This window comes from Gracilinanus agilis, chromosome 1 (genome assembly GCF_016433145.1).
Source record: "Gracilinanus agilis isolate LMUSP501 chromosome 1, AgileGrace, whole genome shotgun sequence".
Classification (NCBI taxonomy): domain Eukaryota; kingdom Metazoa; phylum Chordata; class Mammalia; order Didelphimorphia; family Didelphidae; genus Gracilinanus; species Gracilinanus agilis.
The window spans coordinates 69,732,171-69,745,009 of NC_058130.1; the positions used below are offsets into that span (position 1 = coordinate 69,732,171).

Below are 12,839 nucleotides of genomic sequence, written 5' to 3' on the forward strand. Positions count from 1 at the left end.
TGACTTATGGCAGTAATGGGTGACTAAATTTGCCTATGAGGAACCTTTGGGATTGCTTAGAAAATTGAGTGGGAGGGATGGGCCAGGTGTAGAATGCAGCAGTCTGCCAAATCAGACTGTGAAAACCTGAATTCTTCCCTGAATTCTCTCCTCCTGCCTTTGGATGTGCACAGATTTCCTCCATCTTAAAAACAAAGCAAAACAAAACAAAACAAGCCTTTCTTAATGTTTCAGTTCCCTTCAGTTACAGTATGTACTATTCCTTTCCATTCTTTCATTAACAACTTTTTACATCCTCACTATTCGATTAAGCCCTGGCAAATTGGGTTCTTTGATTCATTGAATGAATGGACCAACTTTTTGCCAAATCCACTGATCTATTTTCAGGCTTCTTTCTATGTGACTTCCCTAAAATATCTGAAACCATTTGGTATATGAAATGCAGTGGAAAGAACAATGAATTTGGATTTTAAAGACTTGGGTTGGAATGCTAGCTCTCTTACTACTTCTGTAACCTTGAACAAGTAATGTAACATCTCTGTTAAAACCTCAGTTTTTTCCTCTGTAAAATGAGAGAGCTGTATGTAAGGATCCTTAAGACATTTTCTTCTCTAAATAGTATGACAATTCCCTTCTTCTCTAAACCTTTTCCATCTTTAGTTTCTATTTCACTAAATCATCCTAGTTCCCTCTCCAACTCATTCATCACTCTTTTGTCACTTTCTCTTTTCATTCTGGTCTCCCTCCCACTCCTTTAGCAGGCTGCTTTGGCAATCTTGCTCTCTAATCTTCAGTCACTACCTATCTCCCATCTCATTTTCAGCAACCTACAAACACCCCCCAGATAGCTTTCATTCTTAAAAAACAAAAAACCCTTCATTTGACTCTACCATCCCCGCAAGCTATCTTCCTTTATCTCTTCAATTTCACAATCAAATTCTTAGTGGGACCAGAGAAAGCTGTTTAACTTTATTGCCTTCATTTTCTCAGATCTCATTCACTTCTCAACTCATTCTCCCAAATTCCCTATTTCTACCTGTGAGGGTAGCACCGTCTCTATTTAAAAATTGTTCTATTTTATGGAAATGTGTTATAAAATGCAGGTTCTGAAAAAAGTTATAAATCATTCAAGAAGTGAGCCACATATTTATTAAAGTGGTTAAAGGAAGATCTAATGATATTTAAAGCAAAATAACTTTTATACAAACTTGAATTTCAAAATCCATGTCAGATAAATGGAGAAAAGGGGGAAAAAAAGACTTCTGATGTGGAAAAGAGATCAAAGAATTGCAGAGTCTTTGGGAGTGTGGGCTTGAGTGAACGCATGTTTGTGGTTTAATATCTTTTCCTGGCTTCTACAAAAGCAAATGAAGTGGGGCTGTTATGTAGGTCAGTGGATTGAGAGTCAGGCAGAAAAATGGAGGTCCTAGGTTCAGATCTGACCTCAGATACTTCCTAGTCATGCAACCTTTGGCAAGTCATTTAAAGTTCTTTGCCTAGCCCTTACCACTCTTCTCCACGATGAAAGGTAAAGGTTAAAAAAAGAGAGAAAAATCATTTTTTCCCTTTTGCAAAAAAAAAAAAAAAAAAAAAAAAAAAAAAAAAAAAGATACAGAGAAGCAAGAGTAAGTTAGGAGCTCTCTGCTGGTTAATTGGCATCATTCAGAAGGCAAGTGAACATCACCTTTCAGGAGAAATATTTACTATCTGGTTACCACTTATAAAAGAGAAATTAGACTCCTGAGCTTTCCTAAAGTCCCAATACATCTGTCCTCTGATCAAGAATAGAGTGTAGGTTTCTAAGGGAAATTATGATTAGAGTTGAAATTCAGTTAGGAAGGGTCAGTGGATTGAAAGCTAGGCCTAGGGAAGGAAAGCTCTGGGTTCAAATTTGGCCTCAGACACTTCCTAGCTGTGTGATCCTGGGCAAGTCACATAATGCCAATTTCCTAGTCCTTACAACTCTTCTGCCTTGGAACCAATACTTAGTAATGATTCCAAGATGGAAGGTAAAGGTTAAAAAAAAAAAAAAGAAATTCAATTAGGAAAGTACTATATTTGGTAGTTCCTTACATTTTGCTCAAATTTTTATTTTGTCTAAAAATGTTTTTGGAAGTCAGCATTAGTTTTTAATCAAGTATTCTTGTTATTTAGAAATGAATTTTCTTTTTGTGTAAAACATAATTGAGTAGAATTGTTAGTTGGCTACACCTGGGAGAAGCCAAGCTAATCTGTTTATACAGCTAGGAACCATCATTTACTTGGTGGTTTGTTGTTGTACAGTCATGTCATTCTTCATGACCCCTTTTGGGGTTTTCTTGATAGATATATTAGAGTGGTTTGCCATTTCCTTCTCTGGATCATTTTTACAGGTGGGAAAATGGAGGCAAAGAGTTAAGTGACTTGCCTAAGGTCACCCAGTTACTAAATGTCTGAGGTCAGATTTGAACTCAGAAACTTCAGTCCTCAAGCCTGGCATTCAACACTCTACCCAATGAACAATCTAGCTGCTTACTTGGTGGTACCTAACTATTGCACACAGTGGCAGAAGAAAATAAAACACCCTTGTAACCTAAATCCATAAACTGATATAACTATAAAATAACAGCAAATGCCATATTGTTGATTGTACTACCATATCCCAAATCACCTCAGTCTGAATAATTCATCATTTTGCTTTAGGATCTGGATCTTAGATTATAGAATTCAGAATAGTAAGGGAAGAGAGATAACTCCTTCTTGGCTAAAGTTTATCCTTTCAATTCACTCTGCATCCTACTGCCCAGTTTATTTTCCTAAAACTTCATTTTCTTCATGCCACTCTGTTGCCTAAGAACTATACTATCTCTCTAATGTCTCTTGGATAAAATCTAAACTCTTTAGACTGGCAGTCAAGGTTCTCCACAATCTAACTCTACTTTCTGTGTAACCTTCTTTCTACTACTCAAAACTTTCTCCTCTTGCCAGATACAACTTGACCCTGTCCTCCGAATGTGCTGCCTTTGTTTCATAGCCCTTGTCCATGCTATTCCCAGTCTTTTGACAATTCAAATCCAGTCCCACCTTTTGATCTTTTCTAAAGCCCCTTTTCTTCTATAAAACTTAATGGTTATAATGCTTGAAGATTTTAGCCATCCAGTCTCTGTCCTGCTCACTTGGACCTTATCATAATCTTTATCTTTTCTTGTTTTCTTATTTTCTCCAACTGGATAGTGAGCAGATGGAGGTGAGGACTACATGAATACTTTCTTGTCTGTCTTGGACCTTTCTTTGCTAAGATATCTAATTTAAAAACGAGGGACTGAACTTTGTGGTTCCCAAATCCTCAGAGTCTGACTTGGCAAGCAACATTTAAGTAGGACCAATGACTTGGGACTCATGAGATTACATGTCTAGAACTGGAAGGGACCTCAGAGGTGATCCAGTCCAACCCATTCCCATTTGTGGATGAACTAAGATCCAGTAAATGGCAGAATTCAGATCGGAACTATGTGTTCTGACTATAAATCCAGTCATCTTTGCACTGAATTATATTGACAGTGGCATAAATAGTAAGCTAAGTTTCCAAAAACCTTACTCCAATAAGTTTATCTACTCCAATATGTATTGGAAAGAAGAGCTATATGTGTCCTAAGGGGGACAACTCCCATATGAATGACACTCCTCTCTCTGCCTCCCTCCTCCTACTCTCTGCGTGCTTTATGGCTTTATCTTGGTTGCCTTCCCTCCACACACCTATAGAGACTGTAGACTTGTATTCTACCGCTTAAAAGAAAAGAAGTGAGGAGAGAGGAGAGGGGTTGGGAAATAGGATTTCCCCTGGTATAACCAAGAAAGGAGTGACAATAAGGAATCCTCGCCGCTCCCTATTCCTTCTGCCTCCTCTGTTCTTTTCAAGCACTGGGAGTGGGCTAGGGATGGGATGGAGGTTATCCTGCCCTCCTGAGGCCCACTATTCCTTGCATAGGAGTGGGGGCTGCTTCACCTGACCACTGCCCCTCCTACCTTGCCCTTCCCTCATTAGTTCCCATCTTCTCTCTTCCGGGACCAAGCTTCTTCGTCCTGCACCCTCTCGTCTCCCCCAGCTCCGGCCTCCTTCACCTTCGCCCCAGCCACCTTGAGCTCCCGCCAGTCCCCTCCAGCCTTCCTTGTGCCCAGGTCCGGGGGTGCGGGGTGCGCTCCTCGAGGGGCTAAGAGAAGTAGTCCTCCCTCTTGTCCCGGCCTCGCCCCCGGAGTGAGCGTCTTGGCAGCTCCGAGCTCTCCCAGACGGGATCCTCGGTGTGCGGGCTCCGGCCTCGCGCGCCCCGGGCGCGCCCACATTTTCCTTCACCGCTAGTCCTGCCAGCCGGCTCCCGGGCTTCAGCCTGTGAAGGGGGAGAAGCAGCTGAGCGGCCGGCTCTCCACCTCCTCCTCCTCCTCTTCCCAGCTTGGTGCACGCCCACTGCGTGTGTGTGAGAGTGAGTGAACACACACAGACACACACATATGCATACACACACGCGCGTACCACACACGCACACACACATGCACGCACGCGCGCGCTCGCGGGGCGGGGAAGCCTGCCTCTGCTAGGGGAGTCGAGCGGCGGCGGTCACTCCCAGGACTTCGCTCCGCTCCTCGGCTCTCCTTAGGCTCCGGCTCCTGAGGGCGGCGCGCCCCGAGGCACGCAGGCGGCTCCTAGGCTTGCTCCCACCCACCGTCCCTCCCCTCCGGGGACAGAATGAGGGGGCTTGCTCCGCTGACAGCTCGCCAGTGTTTCTGAAGCAGGAGGAGGACGGAGGGGAGAGCCGCACGCCCTCTCTCCTGCCGTCCGCTGGGACCTGAGCTGAGAAGGAGCCATGAAACCCGCTCCGTGGAGGATCCTTCTCTCGTTGCTGCTGTGGCTCCTGCTGGAGGTAGGGGCTGGGGACGGGGCTGCGCGATAACCTTCGCAGATGTGTCCTGGAAAGGCAAACAATAACCCAGAACTGAGCGGTGGCATGGCAAGTTCGGGGACTGGCTGCCTGCCTCACCGATCGCCTGGGACAACCCCACCCCGAGGACACCAGGGCGTTGGTTTGGAAACCAGGGCTCACCGGAGGCACCGATTTTCTAGATGCATGTATGCCAGCCTGTATGTAGGCTAGCTTAGAGTCTGTGCTGAGACACCCCGGAAAGGGGGGGATCTGGGGTGCCTGACTCTTTTCTTGACTCTTCTCTCCTCCCCTGTAGCCAGCCACCTCTTGGCTGGAAATCTTCCTTTATCTGGGTTTCTCTTCTCCTGTGCAGAGGAATCAGGAACCTTTGGGGAAGGAAACTCTGTCTGGAGGTAGCTTGCGAGTGAGTATTTGAGCTGGGAAGGTGGATAGAGAAAGGCCTCTCACCTAGCGATTGTAAGGGAAAAAAACTACTATCTCCCCCAGAGGCATCCTGACGAGTAACCTAGTGGATAAGGTTATTAGGAAGTCTTTTTCCTGTAGAAACCGACGTGCCCAGAATTTCATCTGGCCTCTGTGCAGTGGGTTCACCTTGCTCTCTTGTTGAGCAGGTGTACATTTAGAAAATTTCAAGACGATTTCTGCTAACATCTCTCTTGGAAAGTGTGTGTGTGTGTGTGGGGGGGGACCTACCACTAGCCAACCGTGTATTCTTATTTTTTAAAAAAAAAAGAAAAGAAAAAAAAAGGAAAGCTTCCAGTTTGAGAATGTGTCCAGAAACCGGCACAGAAATAGAAAAAGGCTTGTTGCTCTGTGGAAATTGACTCACTAAGTAGTGAACATATTGAGCCACGTTCCTTTTCTTGGAACGGATTGAGGTTGTAAGCTTCCTAGCTAAATCTGATAAGGCCTGCGCACAGATTGAGGTTAGGGCTGGCTTGGAAGTTGGATCCCTGTTTGGACACCTGCCCATTTGTTGATAGAGTGTGTTCTCTATAAAGTGGGCAGCAGCCAGAACTCGGTGGGGATGGAGTGGCTGAACTAGGACTGCAGAATTAACTTTTTTTCTCAGCTTCAGTAACTTCGGATGAAGCATTCTTTACTTCACATCGAACCCCCATCAAACAGAATGGTAAATGAGGGATACTCTAATTCTTATCAGATTCTGTATTGTAAAGCACATTGGGAAGATCGCAAAAACTGTTCTTCTTTTGTGAGAGTCTTAGTTCATCCTGCAAAAGACCAGCCTTTTTCTCCCTCCCCCCTTTAAAATACTAATACTAATACTAATAAAAATAGTAATATTTAATTCTGTATTTTGAGAGCAAATCTTAGTTCTCATGAAAGGACTAGTCCATCTGGTTTAAACCAGGCAGGTTGCCATAAAAGTTTCTCCCACAAAGCTCTGACAACATGCTCCTACTTCTTTCTTATCAAAGACTTCCCTGTTTTATTTTGTTTTGCTTTGCTTTTGGTAGAAAAATGCCCTCCTAGCTTATTTTTTGGAAAACACCTTGTTTTTTGTTTTTTTTAGGCCATGTATTGTCCAGTTGTTTAAGATCTGAATACTTAGAAAGCTTATCGCCTCAGTGAACTCACAGGTGACCTTAAAGGTGAAGAAAAGGGAGAGGCAACTGTTTAAATAAAACTTCATTGTATATCTGCATTAATGCATCTGTGCACACATCACATGTTAGACCTAGGGTGAACTAATCTAACATTCTTTCTGCTTTGAGACCGACCACCCATTAACTCCTTCCAAATGAGTAGTCAGTTATGCTACTATTGCAGTCTTTATCTTATCAGTAATACAGTACTTTTCCAAAGTATTTTTATTAGAGAGGAATACATAGGAGCCATCTCTGAAAAGAAAGGCTAGATCTTGCTCGAGGGCAAAGCAGAACAATGATAATACCCTTCAAAAGAAGAAGGCTGGCAAATAAAGCCCAACATCTGGTTCTTTGGGAACTTCTGGAAGACTGACTAAATTTTTGGCCCTATCATGGATAATGGTGGATTGTTGTGTTGACAGCTTGTAAATGATGATAATACAAACTCCTCAGCTTGGCATTTAAAACCCCTCACAATCTGGCTCCCATTTACCTTTCCAGACTCATTTTGCATTACTCCCCTTCATGCACTTTGTGTTCCAGCCAAATTGCACTACTAATTGTTGCCTCCCATCTCTGCTCCCATACCTTTGTACTTCCTGCCCTCCATATCTGGAATTTGCCTAATTCTTACTTCTTTTGCCTTCCCACTTCTTAGAATCTCTACCTTCTATTAAGGTTTTGCTCAGGTGCTGTGTCCTATGGGAAAGATTTCTTGATTTCCTCCTAATTTTATTGCTTTTTTTTCCTCCTCCAGTGATTATATTTTTATCTGTATCTGTTTACATTTTGTATCCCTTAGAATGGAAAGGATACAAAGACCTTAGGGGCAAGGTCTTAAAAATAATCCTAGATAACATTTTTTGTTCCAGAATCCCCAACACTTGGCAGAGTACTTTACTTGCAATAATATCATGTGTTTATAGCTGTCAGGGATCTTAGAAGCCAGCTAGTCCAACCCCCTCATTTTCCTTATGAGGAAACTGAGGTAAAGAGAGGTCAACTGACTTGTCCAGGGTCACACAGCTAGTAAGTATCCAAGACCAGATTTGAACTCAGGTCTTCCTGACTCCAGGCCTAGCACTATTCACTGATTCACCTAGCTGCCAGAAAAATAATGTACATAAAACATTTTGAAATGCTTATTGCTGTGTGTTTTTAATGGTCTTACATGTGTGATTTTATCTATATATTTGTATACGTGTATATACCCATATATAAGTTTTCTGTTTCTCCATCAAAAATCTTATGTGATTTTTAAAATTAGAAATCAATCACATTATTCAAATGTACAAGCATAGTAGCTGTGAGCATATTCATTACAGGAAAAAGGTTCTAGTAGGAAGAAGATGAGAAACAAAGGAGAGGAGGGCAATGCAATTGCTTGTTCTTGCCATTGTTGAAAAAGCAGTGAGCAGTGATAGAGAGTTTTGAGGAAGATTCTGTTCTCTTTGTATGACCTCCAAGCCTAATGAGATCTCTAACCAGGGTTGGGTAATTGGGAATTAGACCCAGGGTGCTGATTTTTAGAAGAGTTTCCTGGTAGTACTTTCCACTCTTGACTATAACACTTAGTTAGCAAGCATGATTAAAATAGAATAGAATGAATGAATGAAAACACATTTTTAAGTGCTTACTTCCTGTACGAATAAGAATAAAGCTGGCCAATAAAAGCTCATTCCTCCATTAACTACACCTTCCAACCCCCACCCCCACCCCACTGAGCTTTCCCATGGCCTGATCCCACCTCATTTTCCCTCCTCATGACTTCTCTACCATCAGATTTGAGGTATCCCAGGGTCACCATCCACTCAACTGAATTGAAGGTGTTTTATGGGGTGTTACAAAAATTGCTAGTTATAACTCTGGAGAAGATCATGTGCCAGCAAGACACAAGGATGCCCAGAATTTAAAACCAAACCAAAATGTACAAACAGACACAAAATGTGGATCATGTGGCTTTGAAGTGGTGTTTAGACTTATGAAGAGTGGAAGCCACCTACTTTTGGGAACCTCACCCAGCTGTTTTGTCCATTAGGCTAGAGCAGATCAGGAGCAATAACATTGCAACCTGAGAACTAATTGAATATCACTACAGAAGGGACTTTTTTTCTCCTCTTGAGAACTCTTGGACTGCTTAGGAGTTCAGTAAGGCCTAAATGTCAGCTTTCTTCATTCCTATCCCCTTCCCTTCCTTGTTCTCTGGATCTTGGCCATGACTCCTACCAGAAATGGGTAGCCAACAATGTCCTATCCAGTGATTCCCAAAGTGGGCCCTGGTGGGTGCTGCAGTGATCCTGATGGCCACAGGTGCATTTATCTTTCCTATTTTTCCTATTAATTGCTATTAAATTTTTTAAAAATTAATTTCCAGGGGGCTAAGTAATATTTTTTCTGGAAAGGAGGCGGTAGGCCAAAAAAGTTTGGGAACCACTGGAACCAATAGTGAAGTTTTCTAGATATCACAGGGTGAAGATCTTGGAAATTTCAACAAAAAATGACTCTGGGTTAACTCTTCTAGGGTAGGACCTATTCAACTATCAGACAACTAAGGGAATTCAACATACCTTGGATGGTGCCTAATGTGGAGTTTTTTGTTTTTTGTTTTTTTTTTTAATCAGTGAGTCAAGTTTGAGGGGAACTGTTATTAAGTACCTACTGGATGCAAGGCATCATGCTGGGCTCTAGCAGAGATATCCCCATGGAACTTGTAATCATTCAGTAGGAGAGCTCCTTGAAAGCAGAGACTGTTTTGCTTTGTTTTTAACTTGCTTTGTGACCAAAGCTCTTAGCACAATGCCTGACACATGTTTGTTAGTGACTCAACACTAGTTAAAAATCTCTGCATGAGGCTGCCTTTCATATTCTGGGGATTAATAGAGCAAATGCCATAATGAGCCAGGTGACCTAGGTTCTGGTCTTGGCTCTGGCTCTGACATTCATGCCTTAATGAACTTGGGTAGTTCCCTTACCTTCTGTGAGTTCCATTTTCCTAATCTGTAAAACAAGGGGGACAGCCGGAGGATCTCTGAAATCCTTTCCCACTCTGTGATTCTGTCACTTAAATCAAGAGCTCTCTTTAGGCTAGAAACAGTCTTTTAAGAATCAGATTTGAATAAGAAGCTTGAAGCCGAACAAGTGAGGGGTAGAATCTGAGAATTAATACACATTTCCCTAAAGCCCTGATTATTTGGGAACAAGGATGCTCAAAATTAGATGTAAAGAAACTTTAAGAATTTTTTCCCTCTACCCTCCCTACTCCCCATTGCCCAAGTCCTCCCATCTCTTTTGCCAAATGTCTTACAAGGCACTGAAATTCATGTTATGCAGCAGGTCTTGGGCAGGTGGCAGGCTCTTCCGGTGTGATCCCATCCAACCCTCTCACTCTCATGTGCCCATTTTAGAATTTGAGCAACATGTAGTTTGGGCAAGGAGGAAACTGTTATAGAATGGTTCTTTGAGAACAACTTTTATGGGATTCTAGTAGGGGGTAAAGGGCATCATCTCTTGCCAAACAGCAACAGTGAGTGCGATCCCTAAGGAAGCATGAGGTCAGCTCTAAAGTAAATGAAAGGGGTAAGAAAGAAAATAAGGGCCAGATTAGGAGTTGATTAACATGATTCTGGTTTGCTCATAGCCTCTATGCTGCCCAGCTCAAAAGGTGGATGGGTGGGAGAGGCATAGCCTAAGGCACATCAGGGGCTGGATGAGCTGGAGTAGAGACAATATCTCTCAGTTTGAGAGGCAGTATGACTCACTGATACTACTGGAGTCTAGAGACCTGAGTTCAAATCCTGACTCAGACACTTAACTGAATTTGTGATCATGGGCAAGTCCTGTAATCTCTCTCAGCCTCAGTTTCCTCATTTCTAAAATGAGGATAATAGCACTTGCACTTGATATCTCACTGGTTTGTTGTGAGAAAAGCACTTTGAACACCTTAAAGCACTTATATGAATTGTTAAGATTTTCTTTTGGAATTTGGGATTTTTAATGTGGAAAGGACAATATTAACCATAAAGTCCAATGAATGGTCTCATTTTACACAGGGTACTGAGCCCCAGAGAAGAGGAAAAAATGCCCAGGAATGTGCAGGGAGTTAGTGATGGAGTCAGAGAGAGAACCCAGGTCTCCTGGCTCCCAGACCAGTGTTCTTCCCTCCCTCAACATACTACAAGAGTAGGGTAATCCTAAGTGGTTTCTCAGCATTCCTGTAACGTGAGCACGTGCTCACACTCGTGCACACACACACATAAACACTATCCTGTATCTCCTTAATAAGAGTGGATTAGGGCAGTGATTTAAAATTGTGGGTCTTTTGACATAGAGACTGGTCTACCTTCCATTCCTACGCACAATACAATGCCCACACTTTTGTTACTGTTTTAAATCATTTCATCGTTTGCTTGAGATAACCTTCATGGGTGTCTCTCGTTAAGAGTGGTACTTTTTCTTTTTCTTTTGGAAGCTGTTTTTGTTTTGGATTTTTGAAAACAGAAGAGTTGAGTGAAAGCAGATGGAGAAGAAGGGCAGCAGGAATGTTTTTCAGCCTTGCTCTGTGTGTATATTTGGTGATGTCATTGGTACAAGGAGCTCCTGGTAAAGGAATTCCTCCTCCAATGTAGACCAGCTCCTTCTTTGAAACTTGGAGGCTTAGAGAGTGGCCTGGGGCTACTGCTGAGAGTTGAAGCCACTTGTTCAGTCTCATAGAACCTCTGAGTAACCTTTAGACTTCCATTTTACAATCCTAATCAGGATTCAACCATATTTCCTTTCTAACTTACTTCCCAATGTTATCCCAGCCCCCAAAAGGAGAAAACCAAGCAGCTTAGTCAGTTCCACAAAGGTGATGGCCACATCTTCTCTTTCCTCGGTCACTTATCGATCTGCACTTGGTAGCAACCTTCCACTTATTGCATGCACAGTTTGTACAAAGTATTATGACATGAAAGGTACAAAGAAGAATAAAATATAGTGCCAAATCACAAAAGGAAACAAAGTAACAATAATAATAACTGATTTTCATATTTATCCTTTTTGTGCCTCACATTAACTCTTGTCTATTATTTTTTATTATAATGCTCATTTTTCAGATAGGGAAACTGAGGCTTAAGGAAGTTAACTATAATTAGTAAGTGTATTTAACTCTTTCTGATCCTAAGTCTAATATATTTTCTCCTGTATTATGTTGCCGATGTAACAAAAGACCTACAAAGTGGAGGGGGAAAATCACTTTTCAATGAGGTGATCAGAAAGTTTGAAACTGACATTTAAATTTGGCTTGAAAGGATCCACTACTGATAGAAACTGGGTTTGGGATTGGTCAGAGGGCATTCCAACTGGAGGAAATAATGTGAGCAAAGTAAATGAGGACATAAGGGGAAGTTGGGGGATGCCAAGCAGTCTATTTGGGCTTGAGTATAGAGTTTATGAAGAGCAGCTAGATACTTTGGGGTCTAATAGTGAAGGACCTTAGATATAGGATAAGAAATTTGGGTAGGCTATTAGGAGCCATTGAAGGATCTTGAGCAGGGGAGTTACAAGATTAAAGTTGGGTTTTAGAAAGTACAAAATGGTCATTTATTAGAATGACTGCCTTGATTCTTTGATGCCATATCCCAGAAGTCCTCAGTAAGTCTATTTACTCAAGGCCAGATTCTGGGACCAATGCCAGGGAAAATATAAGGACAAATGAATTGAAGTTAAAGTAACAGCGTCTTTGGTCTTATTTTTGTCTTATCTTACTTAATGCCCTTTCTGTTATAACTGGACCTTTCCTTACAATCCTCACAATTTGGGTCCTTGTCTTGCATTCTCATCCCCTCTATTGGATCTCATCAGTTCTCCAGTTGATCTTGAACTGGCACTCTTTCTTACTTTTTTTCGTAATCCTGTCCCACCAATCTCAATTTTCTTAGTGTCAAAGTTGCCTTGCTAGAAATGTCAAATACCATTCCACTCTTGCCTCCCAACTCCAACGATGACTTCCAGCCTGTTTCTTACTAAGAGACTCTCTGGACATTGTGTCTCTTTTCAATTTGCTGGGTGAGTCACTAGATTGCCAGACCTCAGAGAGAGACACCTACTGCTCTCTTACTTGACCTTTTGTCTTCTGCCAGTCCTACTCCTTCATACTTCTGCATTTATAAAATAGCATGCTTCATACATGCCTGCTAGGGTGCCCACTAGTTACCCACTGCTGGACTTCCCTGAGGTCAGTCATTTAATTCTATGGTATTCCCAGGTCACCTGATCTTTAGTCCTATACCATCCTCAGGCTTTTAAAAACTAAATTTATATATTTATTATTTAT

The 12,839-nt window shown here is 42.0% G+C and overlaps 1 protein-coding gene across 1 annotated transcript in view; it reads left to right on the top strand.

Moving 5' to 3' along the window:
• Positions 1–4,613: 4,613 nt before the first annotated feature.
• The window catches only part of VOPP1 (VOPP1 WW domain binding protein), a 201,501-nt gene continuing 193,275 nt past the window's right edge, over positions 4,614–12,839 (top strand). The window contains exon 1 of the mRNA XM_044671058.1: positions 4,614–4,895. Coding sequence (XP_044526993.1) covers positions 4,839–4,895 — 57 coding nt within the window. The 5' untranslated portion in view covers positions 4,614–4,838. The remainder of the gene's footprint in view (positions 4,896–12,839) is intronic.